Here is a 22,377-nt window from a genome sequence, read left to right as displayed (position 1 = left end):
AGAGAAATCTTCGATAGATTTTTGGCAGAAGAATACTGAAACTAAGCTACACCTCACTTACTTCTTCCTTTGTACTAGACCTAGGTTAGGTACACCAGGGTAGGCGTATTTTAGAAGCACCAGTTGAGTACTTTTAGTCTTTATTTATTAATGTATGTATTCTATGTATTTTATGGCTTAGAAACCAAATCATGCTTTTACAGTATTATTTTATAATACTCTTCGTACTGTACGCATTGCAACCAGTATTACGATTGTAGCAGTTCATTTCTCCTGCATGAGACAGAAGACTGTTGAATAAATACTTTTATTGAAAACGCCTGTCTCTCTAAATTCTCCGCACATCAGGTGAAACAAAGCATGCACAATTGACTGAGTGAAATACCTATCTATTGTTTCTGCGACTCTAGAGATACATTTCTTATTCTTGGGAAACAAAGTTGTCATGCTTATGTGGTTGTCTGAAACTAATACCTTCTTGTTTATTCGAGAACGTTTGTAGTGACTTCTGAGCTAGCTGGAACTCACAATTAAGTCTGATATATTCAATAGAGACCTAGTAGACCTCAGTCCTACGTCAAATATATAGTATATATGATTCCAATGCGCAGAGCCTATAGGAATATAGGAACTTCATTATAATACAATGACAGCTGTAGGCCTGCACGATTGCAGCCTCAGCCGGTGACCCCGCTTTTGGCATCAATTATTTAGCCACATACTCTATAGCTACATAGTACCACCACACCGAGTCCCAAACAAACCGGGAAGGAGTTGATTCTAAATAGTCGTCAACTGTCTGCGGTATATCAGATGGAACACCTGCATAGTACCGCAACCTGAGAGTCAGTAATTGCCATTTATTCCATCTGCCTACTCTCCACCTCTGAGGCCAAAAGAGAAGGGGCCACCACATGTTTCTCCACTTCTTCTACCACACAAGCCCTTTTCGTAGCTGCCTACTGCTTCAAGGGACCCCGTCAATGGCACCTGTTTTAAGATATCTGTTGTTGCTAATCTTGTCATAAAGTGGAGGAGTCGGGATTGACGCCTGTTGAGGGCCTGAGACCGCTGTGTTGAAGCCAGGATCAGGCATCTTCTGGTGTCCCACAGAGGGAAATGGTGCCAGCATTTAGCAGCTGGAGGGTTGGAGGGAACTGAAAGGCATATTTGATGTCATTATCTTGGCAACATTTCATCACCTCCAGAAAGGGAGTTATGTGTCTTTGGAATTCTAAGGTGTACTGCAGGTAAATATAAACCAGGGTATTCTTAACATGAATATGACTCATTACAACTCGTACTAATACCACGCGTACCATTAAAATGTGGGTATTACTATGATTGTCAATTACAACTACCTCCCATGACATTGCATACTTTGACCACAAATATACCTTTTCTGTGCATGCTATCACAACACAAAGGCATGCATGGTAAAGGTATACTCATGGCAAATGTATAAAAGGTAAGTTACACTACCCTGCCATACCCTAAACCCATATTTGGTGCCCCTGCATAACCCACCCCCAACACCCAGTCCTCTCCCTACACTTAAATGCTACCCTGCATGACACCCTTGCCACTACCGTAAACCCCAAAACACTATCCCATCACAATGTTCCCTGACCCCCGTCCTCTCACTACACCTAAACACTACCCTGCAATACCCCCAACACTACCCTAAAGCCTAAAACACTACTCCCAGCACATCCCTCCCCTGACCCCCAGTCTTCTCCCTACCCTAAAACACTACCATGCATGACACCTGATACTTCCCTAAACCCTAAAACACTACCCCCAGAATAACCCTCCCCAACTCATGGTCTTCTACCTACACTTAAACACTATACTGCACGACCCCCTACACTACCCTAAACCCTGAAACACTATCCCCTGCATGACCCTTCCCTGACCCTCAGTCCTCTCCCTACACTTAAAGACTATTCTGTATGACCCACCTACACTATCCTAAACCCTTAAACACTACCCCCAGCATGACCCTCCACCGACCCACAGTACTCTCTCTACACTTAAACACTACCCTGCGAGACCCCCGACACTGCCCTAAACCCTAAAATACTACCCTCATCTTGATCCTCCCCCAACCCCCAGTTCTCTACCTACACATAAACACTACTCTCCATGACCACCCCTGACACTACCCTAGACCCTAAAACATTACCCTGCACTACATACACACCCTACCCAACCCCTTTTTTTCCTTAAAAAGTAACCCCCACCCCATGCCCAATACCCCTATCCTCTCTTTCCTCATGATTCCCCTATCCTCCTGCTTCCTGCTTTATGTCGGATCTGAGGGGCACTGCACGTCATTGTGAGGAAACAGAGGAGCCTCTGTTCCCTCACAAAGAGCTGGATTGGCAGTTTTTTTACATGGCATGCTTTGTAACAATACATTAGTCAGCAGTAACACCGGAGGGACCTTTGAGCAAACTGCTAATCACCAGACTTCTACTTCGGGAGGATGGCTACTGCCACTTTATTTTGCATGATAATCCTAAAGTTCCTGTTTTAAACTGCTTTTAAAAAAAAAATGCCTTTAAAAAAAACTCACGCTTGCACCATTTCATCTGCACTCATGCTGGCTCTCATTGCGTGTAGACGCTTGTGTGTGGTGTTGGTTGTTTTTTAAACTTAGTTTATGTTGGGGGAATCTGTGTGTAATCATTGAATTATAGCGCATTTGCTCTCACTTACCTGCAGTCCTCGCCTTGGTCCTCTGAGGCTGATGTGCTGTTTGAGCAGAGGGCGGGACTTCATTCCCCTGACAACACCTGATTTCGCCCTCACATCCGGTCCCAAAGTCGACGGCTAGTGCTCCAGTTCTCAGGCATTAATGGCTCTATATCAGCCGTATGATATAGCAGAAGTGCAGCGTGCTTGCCTTTGGCACGCCAAAGGCAAGCCTGTGTAACCGCTCACACACAATCCAGCCATAATGCAGTTTTTTTTGCACAACCGCACAATTGGCTCTCCAATACGGTATACCAGGGAGGCCCTTCTGCACCTTAAAACTAACCCTGGGCAAAGCACTACGCTACACTTGCGTAGTTTGCAAAGTTTCCGCTACTTCGCACTACGAAACATTGCACATAGCACAGTGCAAACACGAGTAGCGTAGCGTAGTGTAGGGCAGCGGTCATTTTTTGCTTGTTCACGGTCCTCAACGTCAAGTTGGTGACCGCGAGCAAGTAAAATGACATTCCAGCGAGACTTTTTCCTCCTTTGCGATCAGCAACATCAAGTTGCCGATCGCGAGCGTGGAAAATAAACCTCCTGGTGAGATTCTCAATGCGTGAAGGTCAGGTTTCTCATTGCGAGTGGCCGCAAATGTTCGCAAACGCTTGCGATGAGAAACTACCAGTCCACGTTGAGAAAGTTGCTGCTCGAGTAAAAATCTCCTTGAGTGGCAGAAAACTACAGCTCGCACTGTGCATAATGCCTTTTTCAATGATTCAATGATTCTACAGTGCCGGAGGCTTGTCTGCACTGTGCAATCATTACAAAATGCATCTTGCACAGTGCAAACAGGCTACTGCGCAGTTCACATAGTGCTACGCATAGCTCGTGTAGTGCGAAGTGCACTACCCGTAACACTACTTCGCGAACTATGCCCAGGGTTACTTAAAACCACCGGTAAAAACCGCCTGAGTACTCCCCATGAGCCATGAAAAATTAAAAAAAAACAGCATGCCCCTATTGCACCACTGTGCTGTTCTGCCTCCCTATATCTCAAGTAAGGTGCAGGCTTTGAACAATAATCAGAATACAACCTATGGCTTACTAATCAACACAAGATCTATCAAAAATGCCCTGACATTTCACGATTTCATGGAGGAATATGCCATTGACATAGCCTTTATAACACAGATCTGGGTCGAGCCCTCATCTGAACCTGACCTCTTGGGAGCCTTCCCTGAAGGCTTTAATATTTACAGGACAGACCGATCAGGAAAAGAGGAGGGGTATCTCATTTATAGCCAGAAATACTCTCAAAATAAGGTTTAACACCATCTCAGACTTCACCCAAGCAGAAGTAGCCAGTTTTGAAATTAAACTTAATTATGGCAACACTTTTAACAGCTGTCTTGTCTACGGCCCACAATAAGCCAAGGCCAACTTTTTAAACTCTTTTGGGCAGCTCTTGGAACCTAAAGCAAAGCTATCCAATTATACCCTCCTTGGTGATTTATGTCATTGTACAGGCCTCATTGCAGACTGCATCCCCTTTCAGCTCTCGTGCCACTAAGTATGTGCCCTGAAAGTCCACGGAGTGGGGGTTGTCTTCATCATCATATAGCAGATACTAACGTGGTGGTAAAGAGGAATCTGTTGCATTCAACTCCGCCAATTGCCTGTTTCTGCTTTCTTCTGCCCTCTGCATCATGCCCTGGAAGGATTCCCTCCACTGTCCCCCGCAACCCTCGGTGATATTCACCTTGGAGATCGACAAGGACCCGCTCACCTCTGGATACTTTGAATTTGCTTTCAAGAATGTAAACCTGCTGCCCTCAAAGCTAGGACTGCTGGCAAGGTAAGTAAAGAAAGGTATGTGTAATACATCATCAGGTGCAGAATACATACCTTTTGCCTTGAAGCTCACAAAGTGCCATTGGTACATGACTCAAGTCCAAAGCTCCAGATTCATTTCTCCACCACTTCTCTATCGCTGTAACACACTGATCAGTTGAGCCACCAAGAATGATGTCTGAAAAATTGTCGCAGGCTGGAAAAGCCCATTCAAGGAAAGGCGCATATGAAAGCTCAATCATCAGCTCGCCTTTCACTACACCTGGTAACAACAATTTACAGAAATTGATTATTGATTCCGTTCATTGAAGAAATTAAAAATAATTCCCTTTGAGCACTTCTCCATTAGGTTTCCTTTAAATTACTGTAAATTTAAATATGATTTGGTTCCATTTTGAGGACAATCACCACAAATTTTAGAAAACAAAATTTTAGCAATTGTATGAAATAATGCTGCACAATCTTTAAAATTGAAAATTATAGATCTCACACACAATGCATCAGAACCTGAGTTGGGAAGAAATATGGAAATACTAGTGAAGCATGCATAATATCAAGAAAGGTACACCTTTGAGATTTTGCAATATTTTAGGATCACAAGTCATATCTTTTAGCTGGAATGATCACAGAATCAATATAAGCTCATTAAAAGTTTGGAGGCAAACTAGGCTGATAAGAAAGAAATATTCACTAATTTCCAATAGTCACTTTTCTTAAGATCAACACTGAAAAGACAGAAGTACTGATCTTCTTCAAGAGCACCTTGCCATGGGACTTCTGCAGGTGACCCCTGAACTAAAACGTATACCCATACCCAACACTGACAACAGAATCATCATCAACAGCAAACTGGGCATGAGGCCACAAGTCAACACTGCCTCTGCATCTTGTTTCCATACCCTAACAATTATGATGAAGATCCCGAAATGGCTCCCAGGAAAGACTTTAAAAGTCACTCACACTTTTGCCCAAGACGGGATTGCCAAGAAACTCACTAGAAAACTACAAACCATCTTCAACTCGGCAGCCAGACTCATCCTCAACCTCCCGCAGAAAACTCAAATTTCACCACACCTCAGTGTGCCCCATTGGCTCCCGACATGCAAACATGCATATTTAAATTCCTCACATACACATACAAGGCCCTATGCAACTTAGGCACCATTATCCTGAACAGCTGCATCTTTTTCCTCTAACCCCCATACACCTGAGCTCCAGAGATCTCCTACTCACACACATCCCATCTGTATACAGAACCAGATCAAGACCACAGGCATTCGCTCAGAACACTCCTAAAGTGGAGAATAACCTCACATTCCACGTCATAGCCTCCTCCTCTCTTCGTGAATTCTGAAAGAACCTGTAGACCTGGCTTGTCAATTAACTAACTTACCCTAGGCAGGGCTAGCTACACATATCTGTGCAGCACCAGGGTACCCCATATGTGTGATAGTGCATACAACATTTTTACTCTGGATAATACAAGGCGGCTGCTTTTAGTACGATAATGAATAAGTGTGTTTGCTTTCTTTTTTGACCTCATAGGTTTCTCCCTCAGCCAATTTGGTTATAAGGAACTCAGTCATAATTCATGATCTATAGCGAAATAATGAGCAGAGGAGGAGTCAACAGTCATTATTTAGTGGTAGTTGGATACTGGAAGGCAGAATGTCTTGACTTGGAATCCAGGACATTGTACATGTTTGTCAAGCTACTGTCACCAATCCAGCAGTGTACAACAGATTTAAAATGTCTTCCAATCATCTACTCTGGTTTACCCTAAGGCCAGTACTGGGACCCCTCCTTTGTGCCTTTAACGGCTCCTTCCCTGGGGACAGAAGGTCTGATTTGAGCTTTGGCAGATGGGTTATGCATATTATATCCAATGGCACTTGCAATGTGGAGGATGGGATATCTGTTACATTTGGGATGGGGTAATCCTTCTGTCAATCTCTGTTTTTGTTCCATAGTCTCTTGTTTAACATCCAGTGCCATCTGCACACCAATTACATTCAGTCTTTCTTCCCTATCTCCTTAGCAACTCTCCTTCAAGCTGGAATGACCGAAGTACCATTTCTCATTGAACAGTATTCAGCGTCCCCGCGACTTCCTCCAAAGGAGAAGTCTTTCTCTCCTTTGCCTTCCGTGCTCCTTTCTCTCGTTTTACTCCTGCTCCTTTCCCAATGATACCATAAATCCCTACTTTCCTAGGCAGTACTCTACAGTCCCATCAGGTCCTCTGAATGCTTTGTACCCTCCCTCAGCACCACAATAGGATCCCAGTTGTTCCATATTAGGAACATTTGCTCATACCTCTGCTACCAAAATGCTATGTAATGAATCAGTACATTGATTAGGAATGCAATGCACCACCGCAACAGCGTTCATAGGTGTCTCCCCTAAAATGAGCAATGAGGGTGGATCGAAGGGAACCAACCTCAAAGGGTTTCCTATGTGCAGTAATGAATAATAAATGATATAAATATGCATGACAAGCATCTTGTGCTTGTTACTGAGGAACTGATCATACCGAACGTTTCTAAGATCAGTTTTAAACAGAGGTGCAAAATATATCAATGACAAATCAAAGAAAGTACAAAGAAAAAGATAAAATAAATATTTGAGGGATCTGTTGGTGAATACATCATATAATCTTCATACTCATGTATATGAAGAACTAGAGAAATTACACACCTGGGTTAATCAACATGAAATCCCAAATATAAATAAGACATTATCAAGAGTGAGTGGATCACATCACCTTGTGCTGGACATGAAATGGAATTTTAGAATTTACTAAGCCATGTAAGGCTGGATTTGTGTGGCTTTGCATGGTTTTGTAACCGAGTCTACTGTGCATTGAGTAGGCATTACATGGAGCATATAAAAAACACGTTTCCTAAAGACTTCTACTATGCACCACTTTATAAATTATTATATACAAATCCAAAAGCTTGTGTTTTTGTTAAAGGTATTTTTTCACCATATTTTTTTCATCAAAGAGGTACGGGTCAGGGCTGTCTCCTTTCCCTGTTACTTTTCTTGTTATGCTTAGAACCTTTTCTGGAACTCATTAGAAGTAATCCTCTTATTTCTGGTTTATAAATAAAATCCTATCAAATTAAATTATCTGCATGCGCAGATGATGTTCTTATTTATATGTCCAACCCTGTTTCTTCTTTACCCCCATTTCTACAAGAGAACTCTTCATTCTCTAATGTGTCAGGCTGCAAATTAAATTTCTTTAAGACTTACCCTTAAATCCTTCATGCTATAGACATATGTTTGATTCGACCAACTTTACATGGTGTCCTCAAAAAATTAAATATCTAGGCACATGGTTCTCTAACATTCGTGATATATTAGTTCATAATTTTACTGCCTTAAAACTTAAACTTAGCAATTTGTTGAACCTTTGGTCACCTTTATTTTTATCATGGTGAGGCAGACTTGATACAATTAAAATGCACAACTCTTGTGAGGCCACAACAGTAGAAGCGCACACCTGGGTATTCATGAAGCTATTCTTAACTTTATATAGCTATTTGGTGGAGTTTCTGCAATTAACCATAGTATACGTTCTTCACTGCCCTTATCATAGTATAACATACTCCAAGCCAGGAGTGATATTCAGCTTTATCCTTGGGAGATTTGGTAAGACACCATCTATGTTCAAGGCTATTGCAGGCAGATTTCTCTTTACTCAACGTCTCCGAGAATCATGGAACAGGACTCCTAGAAGAGGAAGATATTTTAAAAGGTGCAATACAATCAAAATGCTGGTCACAGAGTCTTGGTAGACAGACAAAACTGTGTCCTCATCCAAGTGAGATAGAGGCAAAGCCAGCCTTCTTGAAGGTAGTATGGATAACTGTTTTCCAGCTGCATCAAAATCTAGGCACAGTTTTCTTAGGATCTCCATGAGGAGTTCTTACGCAAGATGAAAACCCTGTTTAAATATGGATCTGAAAAATGTGAGTCACAAGAGACTTCATTAATATCAGTAAAGATAAGATCCAGTGTGTGTCCTAGCCAATGTGTGAGGCCGAACAATATATGTTTAAGCTCCAGTGATTCAAAATCTCCTGAAAGTTGAATCACAACTGGATTGTTGCTTTTTTTCAATGATAGTTAAAGTCACCGAGTAGAAAATACTTCTTTTTCGTACCTGGAGGACAGTATAATAACGCCCATTACTAAGTGACTGTGGCAGATAAGACCACCTTAAAAATGCATATCACGGAGCACCAATTGCAATGGGTATCAAGTAACTCAAACTTTAGGGGATAGCAAAAAGCAATAGGAATACCCCCCATATGATCCGTCGGGTCATATCTAATAAGAGAGTAGTGTTCACCGATGGCTAGAGGAATGCAAGGAACTGCAGACACAGAACCAAGTTTTAGTAAAAAAACAACTCAGGATTGGATGATGAAATAAGGTCCCATATTTTAATATCGTACTAGATCAAAGTAAATGATACCCTGCTGTCAGAACAGCAGATGTTTAAGAATACTACTTTGTGACTAATCTGTAACCTTCCTTCTTGCACGCCTTCCTTTTCGATCCTTAGAAAGATTAATTTGGTGCCTATTAAGAAATGCATCATCGTTGATGCACAATGATCCAGTCTCAGCCAGCTTTTCTGTCATCTCAGCTAAATCCCTACCTTCCAGCAAGATATCTGAGATTGTCGGTCAAGGTGCATTTGCTGATTCCTTGGTCAAGGTGCTTTTGGTGATTTCTCGCATCCACACCTCAACAAACAGCAAATAACTCTTTACCACCATCAAGGAGTTTTCGAATCCTGCAGCTGCCAACAATGACATCATCCCATCCAAGCATACAGCAGCAACCTCTTAAACTTCATTGAACCCAAGATTGCTAAGAACTGCTACACATTCGACCCACAGCACACAAACACAAGGTCCCACTGACCAGGCTGACACCTTCCTCCTTGCCAAACAGCCTGCATTCAGAATTGAAGAGGAGATCCAAAATGGAACTACCCGTACCTGCAGGGGTGCTTGAGCTGATAGGAGTGGTATGCCAGGGAGAAACTGACAGAGGTTCCCCAAGCCATGATTTGTCATCACTGGAGAAAGGTGCAGCAGGAACCATTTACGTGCGTTGGGCACAGATTGACAAAGATCAGTAATGAACTGCCCCCATTGATGGATGGGGCAGGAAAATGTATATCATGCTTTGAAAAGAACTCTGGGGGGACAAACCTAGCTTAAGGTGGCATCAAAAGTCTGCTCAGCAGCCTCATTGGGGAGCAGATCGACACAGTGTTCACCTGAGCCTGCATCCCTGAAGTCATGCTTATCAATACCGAGCATGACGGGGTGGCATTTAAATAATTTAGACACCAGATCTGTATGGCCCTAAGGAAAAATAAATTCCCTGACCACCCGAACGAAGGAGGACTGATGACAGGAAACATGAAACCTGCGGAGACTGTGAATGAATTCCTAGACAGGATGAGAGGAGACAGGACAGCCCTGGACCAACATGGGTGCTTAGGTTGCATGCTTCTACATCATCCTAAAAAGAGTACTATAATAATAATAATATTAATCCTGAGCTTATGCAGCACCTGGTTACACTAGCCAGTGTGTCCCCACGCTAGTCATTGGCCCCCAGCACCCAACTGTTACAGCCTCCCAAGCCCGCCCCAATGGAACTAGTCCCTAGGGAATAGATATGTTTTTAGTACTTTACGGAAAACCACCTCAGAGGTTTCCACACAAAGCCGAAGGGGTAGGGCATTCCAGCGACGGGCAGCCAAAATACGGAGGATCTACCTCCCATTCTAGCCCTTCTAATTTTGGGAACCTGCATCATGCCAGCCCCTTGCGATCGCAGCAGTTGCGTTGGAGTGTACGATGTTAACAGACTGCGAAGGAAGCAAGGACCTTTCCCCTGCGCAATCCTGTGACTGACACAGAGGGCTTTAAACAGGACACGCTCCCTAATGGGCAGCCAATGCATCGATTCCAAGGCTTTTTTTTGAGGCGGCTCTCTTAGGTAGCATCAGCACCAAGCGGGCGGCAGCATTGTGGATATATTGTAGTCTCCGGAGACATTTCACAGTAGCTCCAAGATAGAGGACATTCCCTTAATCCAGCCTGGAGACTACACAGAATGCCAAAGCAAGTTTCGGCCACACGTTTGGTGTGATATTCATAAGAGAATTTAGAATCAATCCAGATTCCAAGATTTTTAACTTGATCCTTAGGCCCAGGTAAGGACCCAGTGACTGGGGCCACCAGGCCGATGTCCAGACTGACGGAGACTTGCCCACAATCAGCATCTCAGTTTTATCACCGTTCAGTCTGAGACAAATATCAGCCATCCAGCCAGCAAGGTCTTGAAGACAAGACGCAAAATTGCTGGCTGCGCGCTCAGCAGGCTGTGTCAAAGCCACAACCAGCTGCGTATCATCTGCGCACGTCACCACTTCCACTCCATATTGCTCAGTTATTAGCGCCACAGGTGCCACGTAAATATGAAAAAGGGTAGGGCTCAGGCGGGAGCTTTGAGGAACCCCTTGATCCAGGTTAATAGTCTTAGACCTATGGGACCCTTGCTTGACACGAAAACTACGCTCGTGGAGAAAGGTTCCAGCCAGTCCCATGCCTTCCCTAACACTCCACCCTTCCTCAGGCACTGAAGCAAGGTGTGATGCTGTAGTGTAGTTCATATTTTCCCAATAGGCTCTGCGCATTGGAATAACATAAACAATAGTTTAGAAGTAGGACTAAGCTTGACTAGGTCTCTATTGAATATGTTAGGCTTAATTAGGTTTGCCAGCTAGCTCAGTGGTCACTAGAAACTTTCTCGAATGAACAGGGAGGAGTTAACTGCCCTGATTAGACAAGAAGGGATTAGCTTCTGACAACCACATAAACATGACAACTTTGCTCCCCCAGAATAAGGAGAATATCTCCAAAGTTGTGTGAAAACAATAGATAGCTATTTCGCTCAGTCAATCGTGCATACTTAGTTTCACCAGAGTGCAGAGAAATAGAGAGACGGGCTTTTTCAATAAAAGGTGTTATTTATTGAGCAGTCTTCTTTCTCATGTAAGAGAAGTGAATTGCTACAATTGCAATACTTGTCATGAAGTAAAGTGCGTACAGTAAAAGGAGTATTATGAAATAATACTGTAAAAGCATTGATATGGTTTCTGAGCCATATGATACTTAAAAGGTATAAAATATATACAATTACATACAATGATAAAAGTTGACTAAACATACTCAACTGATGTTTCTAAATACGCCTACCCCAGTGTACCTAACCTAGGCCTAGTATGTGGGAAGGAGTAAAGGAGTTTTTAAGTTAAGTTAGTTTTGCCAAGAATCTGACTCAAGAATTCTCTAAAGATCTAATCAGCTCGGTATCTTAGTTTTAGAATGAAGGAGGTCTTGTATCTAGTTCTCAGGACTCGATCTCCCAGTAACCCGCATGGGTGACTGGAAACACTGGATCTGGATTTTCTCGGCAGGAGAAAAAGACAGCGTCTTTCTCAGTGCGTCAAATGGGAGGGACGGCTTCCTTCCGCACTCGCATCAGCTGGGCTTCGGATAAGTAGATAGCTGCTCTGCTCCAAACCACTGTGTGTTGCTTATGGCAAATGCTGGTATATTTATACCTGGAAGGTGCCGTGTTTGACGTAAGGTTGGACATAAGATGTCAATAAAAGATGTAACTAAGGACTGGCCGTTCTTTCGGACTCGCAGGAGTTCTAGGACAAATCAAAACAAAAGCATGGGGAATTCCCAGGTTGCTGGAGGATTGGTTTGTTGAAAGAACTCGTTGTACTTTCTTGGAGTCTAAGGAAGTAGCCTTGCCGTATTTGGATTGCATTGGCTATTATTAAATATGGATATGATTTTTATGCCTTTATAAGGGTATGATTTGTTATAACCACATAAGGGCATAAATCGGGAATATTTAATTAGGGTCCTAGATACGTTCACAACACCCACTCCACGTATAATGTCCATCATTACTAAATACTAAGCAATATATAAACATATAGGTATGCATGTGTTTTCCAGCCCTCCCCAAAATACATCAAATGCATTTGAAATGGTATAGATACATGAAAATGAGTATTATACTGTACGCTTTCAAGCAGTGGTATCATTCAGATAATGCAAATATAAATATCAGCTGAATGAATTGCGAAAATTACATTTATGAAATGACTCTTAATACCGAAGAGAAGGTCGAGACCATTTCATCACATATTTATACAAGATTGTACATGTGCTACAGGCTGATACAAAACATTGTCTCTAGAGTCTCTAGGAATAGAAGCTCTGTTCTCTATGAATAGTTCTACATTAAGCAGAGTACCTTGTGCCCAAAAAAAAGGTAAATATTTTGGAAGTTGGGAAAAATAATTTTGCTTTCAAGGGAAAAAATAGTTCCATGTGTTTTCAGCAGTGTTGTTTATAAAAAACTGAAGGGCGAATTCAGAGTTTAGGAAATGCTGTGTGCTCGCTATTTCAAATATTATTCTCGTTGTTAGAAGATAACATTTCCTCAGCTAGACCAGCAAAAAATGTGTCTACAACAGTAGATGAAAGTTGTGCCAACGCTGTAAAATCAGAAATAGTGCATATATGCGATGCATTGCCATTATCGGTGTTCAGATCAGCAATGTTCACAGAAGGTTGTACCTGTGTGCTGCTGCTTTCATCTCGTACTTCACCGCCACCAAATCGTAATGGTGAAGGCTCAACGAATGCCGTCATCAGAATCGGTAGCCGCTGGGGACAACAAGTTGCATGAGTCGTTACCGGACAAAGCAAAGCATCGATATCCATTGGTACTGCTGATGGTAGTGTAAGACAGATGTCCAAAACACATTCTTCTCCGCATAGCAAACATCGAAGCACAGGTAAGATGCAATTTTGCCAGATTGGTCTGAATGAAAGAAACCAGGTCGTATTCAGATCTCTTAGCTGAGCCAATCCGATGACCTTAGTGATACGGTCTCGGTATCGTATTGCTAGGATTTTTTCTTCCATCGTAGCCTGAGTTTTGTCTTTGACTTGGCTTGCCATATCGGAGCAGAAGGAACAAAAATAAAATTCCTGCTACGAGTCCCAAAATAAGAGGCTGGGCACCGAAAAGAGAATGCACAAAATTCAGGAGGATGCCCAGAACTGTTTCAAAGGGTGCTAACAGTCCCTAAAAAATTGTCTTAAATACATGTGCGATGCCACTGGCATCTGACATGTTTAAAATTTGGCTTAAAATTTCTACGAAATGCATGGGGCAATTTGCTGATAATAGAGAATGTATCTCCGCCGCTGTCCTTGCAGCTTGCAGGTCATACGTCTCGTTGGAAGAGGTTAAAGGCACAGTTGTCTGTAAAACAATAGACTTCATTCTGCTTAAAGTATCAATTTGAATAGAAGAGATATTCACAGAAGGCCATAATGCTGCCTCCATGTCTGGATTGCTGTTTGGATACAAAACTTGCATACAACAAATGACCCTGGAAGTAACGCTCACGAGATAGGGTTTTCCTGGCATCATGCCACAACAGCTGTGGTCACTTAATATAACGTAGCTACCATTGGAAAGTTGTCTGAAAAAAAACTCTATCTGTGTAGCTGGGGTGCCGTACAGATGACATGAAAGGTTGTTTGATGAACCTTCACTGGCTCCATGCAAGTTTATACCTTGACATAGAAGTGTACCGCTCAGTGATGTTTTACACTTATTACCACTAAGAAATACCTCTGTATTGTCCCCACTCCAACCTCTATGTGTATAAGGTAAATTCCAGGTTGATTTGATGTATCCTTTACCCAACCTTTCATACAGGCCTGCTGGTATATACTTTTGGCAGTATTGAAACAGAAAAGTTGTTATCGGGATTCTCCTTTTTGTGCCAACAAGATTTGTCTATCAGTAAGGTTAAAGATAAAAAATAATGACATGTTGATTAGACGCCATGGCACGTGACCTGAACGCAGGTTTTGTAACGTCCATCCCAGCTGTACAATAGAACGCAATTGGGACTGACCATGTTGTAACATTATCATATCCTGTTCTAGTATATCAATAGCAGATGATACAATGCTGTCCAGTGAAAAGATTCTGGAGGACAGAGTCGTTAACCCATTGTCCACTACAGAAAGTGTTTTTTCTAAATTAATACGATCAATCTCTTGTATTTTTTCAGCAGTTTCAATTTGATTTAATTTCCAAGCTTCATTGTAAGCTGCGTATAAACCGGCGTATATGAAATGTTTTTAACTCTGTTTGCAAGGTCCCAGTATGAAATCTCGCAAGTCAGCACCTTCTTTAAGTAAAGTTAAGTGTTGCTTAATTTCGGGAAGTGTAGATCTCTGTAGCCAATCAAGGCATAACTTTCCTACATTGTATGTTGTAACTATCCCTGGATGTTGTCTTTGGGAAAATCTTGGGTCTGGCCTGTTCTGTTTGAACCCCTGTATTTTGTTCAGGAATCTATCTTGACAGTTTTTAGTGTCCGTGGGCCAGATAAACCATTTGTTCCAATCAGTAAGTGTTCTGTTTTGTTTTAAAATATATGCCACGTCTAACCCCTCATCTGTAGTGGTGTTTCTATCAGGCATAGGCTTTGGTATAGACGGGTTGTTTAAATCTTTTATCTTGGCTAAACCAAGACAGGTTGTTTGCTGAATTGTGTCATTCAGGAATATTATTTGTTCTGGGATCATGCAGGCTCTAAACAATGCTTCTAAACCTCGTGCCTGCCATTCTTTTGAACTCCAGATGGTTTTTGTCTCAATGTTGTTTTTTCAAAATTCAAAACCAAATGTAGACATTTTTTCATAAAATTTTTCAGAATAAATAAGTTTAGTATTTGTCAACATGTTTTTCACTCCTGTCTTATTTAACATTTTGAAATAAAACGTTTCTGGATTGGTGTAATTAAACCCTGAGAATTATGGAAATTTCTCATAAAATGTTTTTGAACTGCCTTTTGGCGGGGTTGGACAATGTTCCCATTGATTATAACTGAGAAGATTTCTAGTATTTGCAGATTTATGCAGATTATGATGCCCAAAGTGATTGTAACAATACATTTCCTCATAATTCGACGAACCTGTAAATATTTATGTTCTGTAAATTTTGCTGACATTTCTAAATCTGACATCATATTATTAATATTTTCAAAGTCCCAATCATCAGAGAAAGTACTAGGTAATACAAAGTCACTTAAAGAAATCTTGAATTGGTGTGGATATTTCAAGAGCTCAACATGGCCATAGATTTCATAATCAGTTTTGTCCCATGCTATACCACCAGGTATAGGCTTTGCTGTGATGTTGACTGATGACAGTTCTCTTTTTTCGATGTGTGAGGATCTGTGTGGTTTCAGGACCAAGTTGATGTTCTGACTTGCTGTGTCCATTGTACTATATTTCCCATCAATAAATCTACCCAAACTTAAAACCAAGGTGAGCCACAGAAGGAGGAAAAGTAAAATGTAAATGTAAATTGATACTTGTATAGCGCACTACTCAGTCGCACGGGTCTCAAGGCGCTTGTACGAATACCGCTGTAAAACCCATCCTGGCTTTCCCTGTGAGGCGTCCACTCCTGGGCACCCCTAAGGTGGAGGCCAGGCATCCTTAGCGTTGTGGGGGCCATTGTGAAGATTAAGCAAGCTATTGCCCAGAGTTGCAGAGTGGGACTCCATGATTGGAAAAGGCACCGAGGCGAGAATTATCAGGTCAGTGGAATTTTGAGCCCAAGACCCGCCGAGGCGGGGAATTGAACCCTGGTCCCGGGCTAGACCACTGCATCAGGGTCTGCCATTCTAATCATTAAGCCACACTTCTCCACTAAAAGTACACCTAACACAATCCATAATTTAATCCATGGTAAAGTTAGATATGTTTCTCTGAGTTGATGAAAGAGCTCTGTAATTTTATTTTTGAAAGTTTTTGTTGCTGGCTTGTCTCCATGTTCACTTGGATCATTGGAAAAATCATCAAAGTTGATAAAGTAGCCAGATGCAGTTCTGTCAATTGGTGGAATTGCTTCCGGATTTCCATTGATCTTTGCATTTTCTTTTGTTACATTTGTATAGTCCAAGGCTACATCGTTGTAGACTGGTGTTTCTGGATGAACTGTTGCAAATTGGGTTTCAAGAGGCACAAGTTCCATGGCTTTGTTGCATAGTCCTTTTTTAATCACTGCAGGTTTGTCATATGTGATTAGTCTCTCAGTTTGAACCTCTTGGATTGTAGCAAGATTTGGTCTTCTGCTATTTCTTGGGAGTCCACTGGGCCTACTACTTATTATTGGCCACATGATTGTGGTTTCACCAGGTCGATTGATACAACTCGGTTCTCCTTTTTACCAGCAAGGGGCGGTAGTACAACTGATCTTGTTCCGCTGACAGCTAAGACAGGTACTGCTTTTCTGTAAGAATGCCCAAATTCCTTCTTCACCGCGATATTTTCTCTGACCAGATCCCCAATCAGACAGGTCTTGCTGGGACAGGTGGTTTTTCTTCAGTGGCAGTTGGCTTTAGCTTTTCGTTACTCAGACTTTTTCTTGTTTCATTTAAGTCCTGTAAAACAGCCAAACGATCTTTGATATCAAAGGCTTTTTGTTGCACCACTGAAGTCTGACAATCCAAGTCCTGGATGATCATTCTAGTACCAAATACAAGTTTGTACAGACTGATACCTCCTAGAGAATTTCTTGGCATGTTATTAAGACTACGTTGGACACTTATTAGATGTTTGACCGACCCGTCACCCGAACCTAATACCCTTGCTGTTATAGATTGCTTTCTGTCCCGGTTTTTTCTCTCCATTACCGCATTTCCCTCAGGATGGAATGGACTAGAATACCGCAATGCAATGCCCATGCTGGCCATGTCCTCCTTGTAAGCCCGAGAGGTAAACGCAGGACCCTGGTCAGAATGTAGCATGCCAATTGTGTATGTGCCGATAAAGACTCGCAAATCTTTTATAACAGTTCTGGCATCAGCCGAGCGCTGGGGGTCTCATATAAATGAATCTCGTCTTAATATTTATGGGACCGCATTTGTCCGGTCTGACGTCCGCGTGTAGACAGTCTAATACTGTCTAACAGAGTTGTCTGGGCTGGTATCTGGTCCGGGTCACAACTGCGATCTCTATTGCAGTCCTGACAGTGCATTGCAAAGTTATAAACATGCACACTCATTCCCGGCCACCAGTATTGTGATTGTAATTCTATTTGAGATTTCAGGATCTCTTGGTGCCTCAGACCCAATCCCATGTGTGCTTCTTGTATCAAGAAGACTCTCCGGTTCGTGTTTGGAATTACTCTATCCCCCACTCCAGGGATTTGAGCAAATGGAACGGAGTTCGCATCAATTATGTATGTATTGCCGAGTGGACAGTTTAGAGGTAACGCAGAATAATTGTCTTCCATTGAGGCTTTTACTGCAAGCAGCGTTTCGCCATCTATTTGTTTTTTCATACGCTTTTTTTGTGGCTACGGAAGCCAAGTGATCAGCTGCCGCTGTGGCTTTGTCAGCCAATGAATTCCCTGCAATGTGAATGCCATCACGTTGAAGACTCTGCGTATGTACAGGAATTTATATAGCGCAAATCACCAAGCGGTTTCTAAGCGCTTGCTTAGGGAACCCGTCCTGGTATTCCCCTGTGAGATAACCCCGGCAGGGTATCCGCAAGGTGAAAGCCAGGCATCCTGCCGCGAGGGGCCGTTGTGGAGATTAAGCAAGCTATTGCCCAGAGTCGCAGAGTGTGAACCCGTGAATCGAGTAGGCACCGGAGCGAGAATTGTCGAGTCCATGGACATTTTAGGACTCAAGACCCCGCCGAGCCGGTAATTGAACCCTGGTCCCGGGCTGACCTCTGCTTCCAGGTCTGCCTCCTCTAACCAGTGAGCCACACTTCTCCAATGTGTATTTGTATGTGTAATGTGCGTATGTATCACATGAGTCTTTTGTAGTTCTTTCTGCAAAAGAACTACTTGTTCCCATAGTTTTTTATGCTTTATTGTGGCACCTGTCTCCTCTTTGTAACCGTTTTTCATCCAGGTCTGCATGGATTTATTGTAAGATCGGACGCAGTAATGCAAATCGCACACTATTAGTGTTGGGAATTCGCGATCGCTATTTTCAAGCGCTATCTTTAAAGATCTTATTTCAGCTCACTGAGCTGTACAGTTTCTGAGAGATTCAGTTTTAGTTACCATCGGTCTGAATTTACCTAAGCGCCAGCGACCTTTAACAATCACGCACGCTGCATTGTAAATCTGTTTTTCCACAACGTAGTGTCGTGCAAATCTGTCCGTGTAGATTACACAGGTGTACTGTTCGAGAGGCAGAATTTCGATCGGCAGAGGACATTTATTTTCATATTCCAGATATTCTAGTTTTTTCGTTTTCGGATCAAATGCGTGTGTCACGTCTTCTGTTGCAAGAGAAGTTTCCCATTTTATACATTTTGGATCTAGAGCTTTATCATTAAGATTGCCTGGTATTGTTACCGCCTCAAGGGCTGAAACTGCTGTTAAAACAGATATCCTTTTCCCTTGGGCTAGGGCTCTTTCTTTTGCTACAGTAGTTTGAACCGCAGTTAGAATTTTTTCAGTAGAACTGAATTTCATTTCAGCTTGTGAGTACAAATGTGATTTGTAAGCTATTGGTACCGTTTCTCACTCATTAGAGGTCAGGTATGTGAATCCGCATCTTCCTGGGATGACTCGGATTACAAGGTTCAATCAATCAATCAATCATAGGCATTTATATCGCGCACTACTTACCCGGAGGGTCTCAAGGTGCTTGGGGGGGGGTCCGCTACTGCTCGAACAGCCAGGTCTTGAGCTTCTTCCTGAAGGAGAGGTGGTCTTGGGTCAGGCGTAGGTCGGTCTGGAGGGAGTTCCAAGTCTTGGCGGCCAGGTGGGAGAAGGACCTTCCTCCTGTTGTCGCTCTGCGGATGCGGGGGACGGCGGCGAGGGCGTGACTGGTCGAGCGGAGGTGGCGTTTGGGAGCGTAGAAGTTGAGGCGGCTGTTGAGGTAGGTTGGGCCTTGGTTGTGTAGGCCTTTGTGTGCGTGGGTGAGGAGCCGGAAGGTGATTCTTTTGTTGATCGGGAGCCAGTGCAGGTCTCTCAGGTGTCTGGAGATGTGGCTTCGTCTGGGGACGTCGAGGATGAGTCTCCCCGCTGGAGTCTCTTCTGGAGCTTGGCGGTGGTTCCGGCGTAGAGGGCGTTGCCGTAGTCCAGTCGGCTGGTGACGACGGCCTGGGTGACTGTCTTCCTGGTCTCAGTGGGGATCTACCGGAAGATCTTACGTAGCATGCGCAGGATGTTGAAACAGGACGAGGAGACGGCATTGACTTGTCTGGTCATGGAGAGGGAGGAGTCCAGGATGAAGCCCAGGTTGCGTGCGTGGTCTGTCGGTTTGGGTGCGTTGCCCAGGGCGGCGGGCCACCAGGAGTCGTCCCAGGTGGAGGGTGAGGAGCCCAGGATGAGGACTTCCGTCTTGTCTGTGTTCAGTTTCAGGCGGCTGGTCGTCATCCACTCGGCCACGTCTTTCATCCCTTCGTGTAGGTTGGCTCTGGCAGAGGCGGGGTCGTTGGTCAGGGAAAGGATCAGCTGGGTGTCATCGGTGTAGGAGATGATGTTCAGGTTGTGTTGGCGTGCGATGGCTTCAAGGGGGCTCATGTAGACATTGAAGAGGGTGGGGCTGAGCGAGGATCCCTGAGGGACGCCGCAGATGACTTCCGTGGCTTCTGATTTGAATGGGGGCAGGCGGACTCTCTGTGTCCTTCCGGCGAGGAAGGAGATGATCCATTCCAGTCCTTTCTCCTCGATTCCAACGTTGCTGAGGCGCTGCACTAGGGTGCGGTGGCAGACAGTGTCGAATGCCGCGGAGAGGTCCAGGAGGATGAGGGCCGCTGTTTCTCCGTTGTCCAGCAGGGTTCGGATGTCGTCGGTGGCAGCGATGAGGGTGGTCTCTGTGCTGTGGTTGGCCCGGAAGCCTGACTGAGATGGGTCGAGGGATCCAGTCGTCTCGAGGAAGGCTGCCAGTTGCTTGTTGACCGTCTTCTCGATGACTTTGGCTGGAAACGGGAGGAGTGAGATGGGGCGGTAGTTCTTGAGTTAGGTGGGGTCCGCCGTTGGTTTCTTTAGTAGAGCGCTGAGTTCGGCGTGCTTCCCGCTCTCAGGGAAGGTGGCGGTGTCGAAGGAGGTGTTGATAATGTCCCGCAGGTTGGAGACAATGACAGCGTCGGCCTTGTTGAAGACGTTGTGAGGGCAGGGGTCGGTTGGAGATCCGGAGTGGATGGAGTTCATTGTGCGGATGGTGTCTTCGAGGTTGATCGGTGTTCAGGCGTTGAGGGTGGTGGTGGGGGGCGTAGGTGTGGTCGTGGGGAGCGTTGTTTGTGTGCTGTAGCTGTTGTGTATGTCAGCGATCTTGTTGTGGAAGTAGGAGGCGAGGGAGTTGCAGAGGTCTTGCGATGGGGTGATGTCGTTGGTTCCGACGTTGGGGTTGGAGAGCTCTCTCACGATGTTGAAGAGTTCCTTGCTGTTGTGTGCGTTGTTGTCCAGCCGGTCCTTGAATGCTGTTTTCTTGGAGGCGCGAATTAGTTGATGGTGCTTTCGGGTGGCGAGCTTGAGGGTGGTCATGTTGTCCGGTGTTGGGTCTCTTCTCCAGGCTTTCTCGAGGGCACAGCAGTACTTCTTGGAGCTCTTGAGTTCGTCGGTGAACCAGGGGGCCTTCTTGCTTCCGGGTCTGCTGGGCGGGGTCCTCAGAGGGGCGAGTTCGTCCGCGCAGGTGTAGATCCATTTTGTGAGGTTGTCGGCGGCTTGGCTGGGGTTCGCTGAGCTGGCGGGAGGGTGCTGGCTCAGGGATGCAGAGAGTTGGTCGGCTGTGATCTTGTTCCAGCTTCTTCGTGCGGCCTGTTGCTGGTGGTGGTGGACCGTGGTTCTTCTGAAGGTGAAGTGGATGCAGCTGTGGTCCGTCCAGTGGAGTCCAGTGGCGTGGCTGAAGGCGATGTCTTTCCTGGACGAGAAGACGGCGTCGAGTGTGTGTCCGGCGAGGTGGGTGGGGGTGGTCACCAGCTGCTTGAGTCCGAGGGTGGCGAGGTTGTCAAGCAGGGTGGTGGTGTTGCGGTCGTTGTTGTTCTCCAGGTGGAAGTTGATGTCCCCGAGGAGGATGTAGTCGGCGGAGGGGAGGGCGTGCGGGCTGATGAAGTCGGCGATGTCTTCGCTGAATTGAGTGCGTGGTCCCGGAAGTCGGTAGATCAGGGTGCCCCTGAGGGTGGTCTTGGGGTCGGTGTGGATCTGGAAGTGCAGGTGTTCGGCGGTTGTCAGGGTGTCGTCGGTGTTGGTCGAGATACGGATGCTGTTCCTGTGGATGATGGCGATACCTACTCCAGTCTGTTTGTCGCGGTCTTTCTGGATGATCTTGTAGCCCTCTGGGATGGCGATGGCGATGTCGGGCGCTGAGGATTCATTGATTAGCATGGGCGAATTTTGTGGATCTCGCGTTCGCGGATTTTGCGGATTTGCGAACTAGCAATCCGCAAAATCCACGAATTCTCGCGAATTTGCGGATTTTTTTTTTATGTTCGCACGGGTTTCTGCAAATTCGCAAGGGTTTTGTACAATTTCGCAAATTGCAAAATTGTACAAAACTCGTGCGAACTTGCAGCAACCCGTGCGAACACGAAGAGAAAGAAGCTCCTGGTCACAGGAACAGCACGGGGATTGCGCTCATGAAAGTCAAGGATGCAAAGGCCTCTACCCAGCATCACAGCTGATTTTCCACGGTAG

General features: G+C 44.4%; 1 protein-coding gene across 1 annotated transcript in view; it reads right to left on the bottom strand.

Moving 5' to 3' along the window:
* LOC147718230 (nicotinamide N-methyltransferase-like) overlaps positions 1 to 22,377 on the bottom strand; it is a 98,264-nt gene that overhangs the window by 20,978 nt on the left and 54,909 nt on the right. The window contains exon 2 of the mRNA XM_086966650.1: positions 4,609 to 4,816. Coding sequence (XP_086822776.1) covers positions 4,609 to 4,816 — 208 coding nt within the window. The remainder of the gene's footprint in view (positions 1 to 4,608; positions 4,817 to 22,377) is intronic.

Source organism: Lissotriton vulgaris, chromosome 4_1, assembly GCF_964263255.1.
Source record: "Lissotriton vulgaris chromosome 4_1, aLisVul1.2, whole genome shotgun sequence".
Classification (NCBI taxonomy): domain Eukaryota; kingdom Metazoa; phylum Chordata; class Amphibia; order Caudata; family Salamandridae; genus Lissotriton; species Lissotriton vulgaris.
The sequence above is the reverse complement of the archived record's forward strand: the minus strand, read 5'-3'. Positions and strand labels throughout refer to the sequence as shown.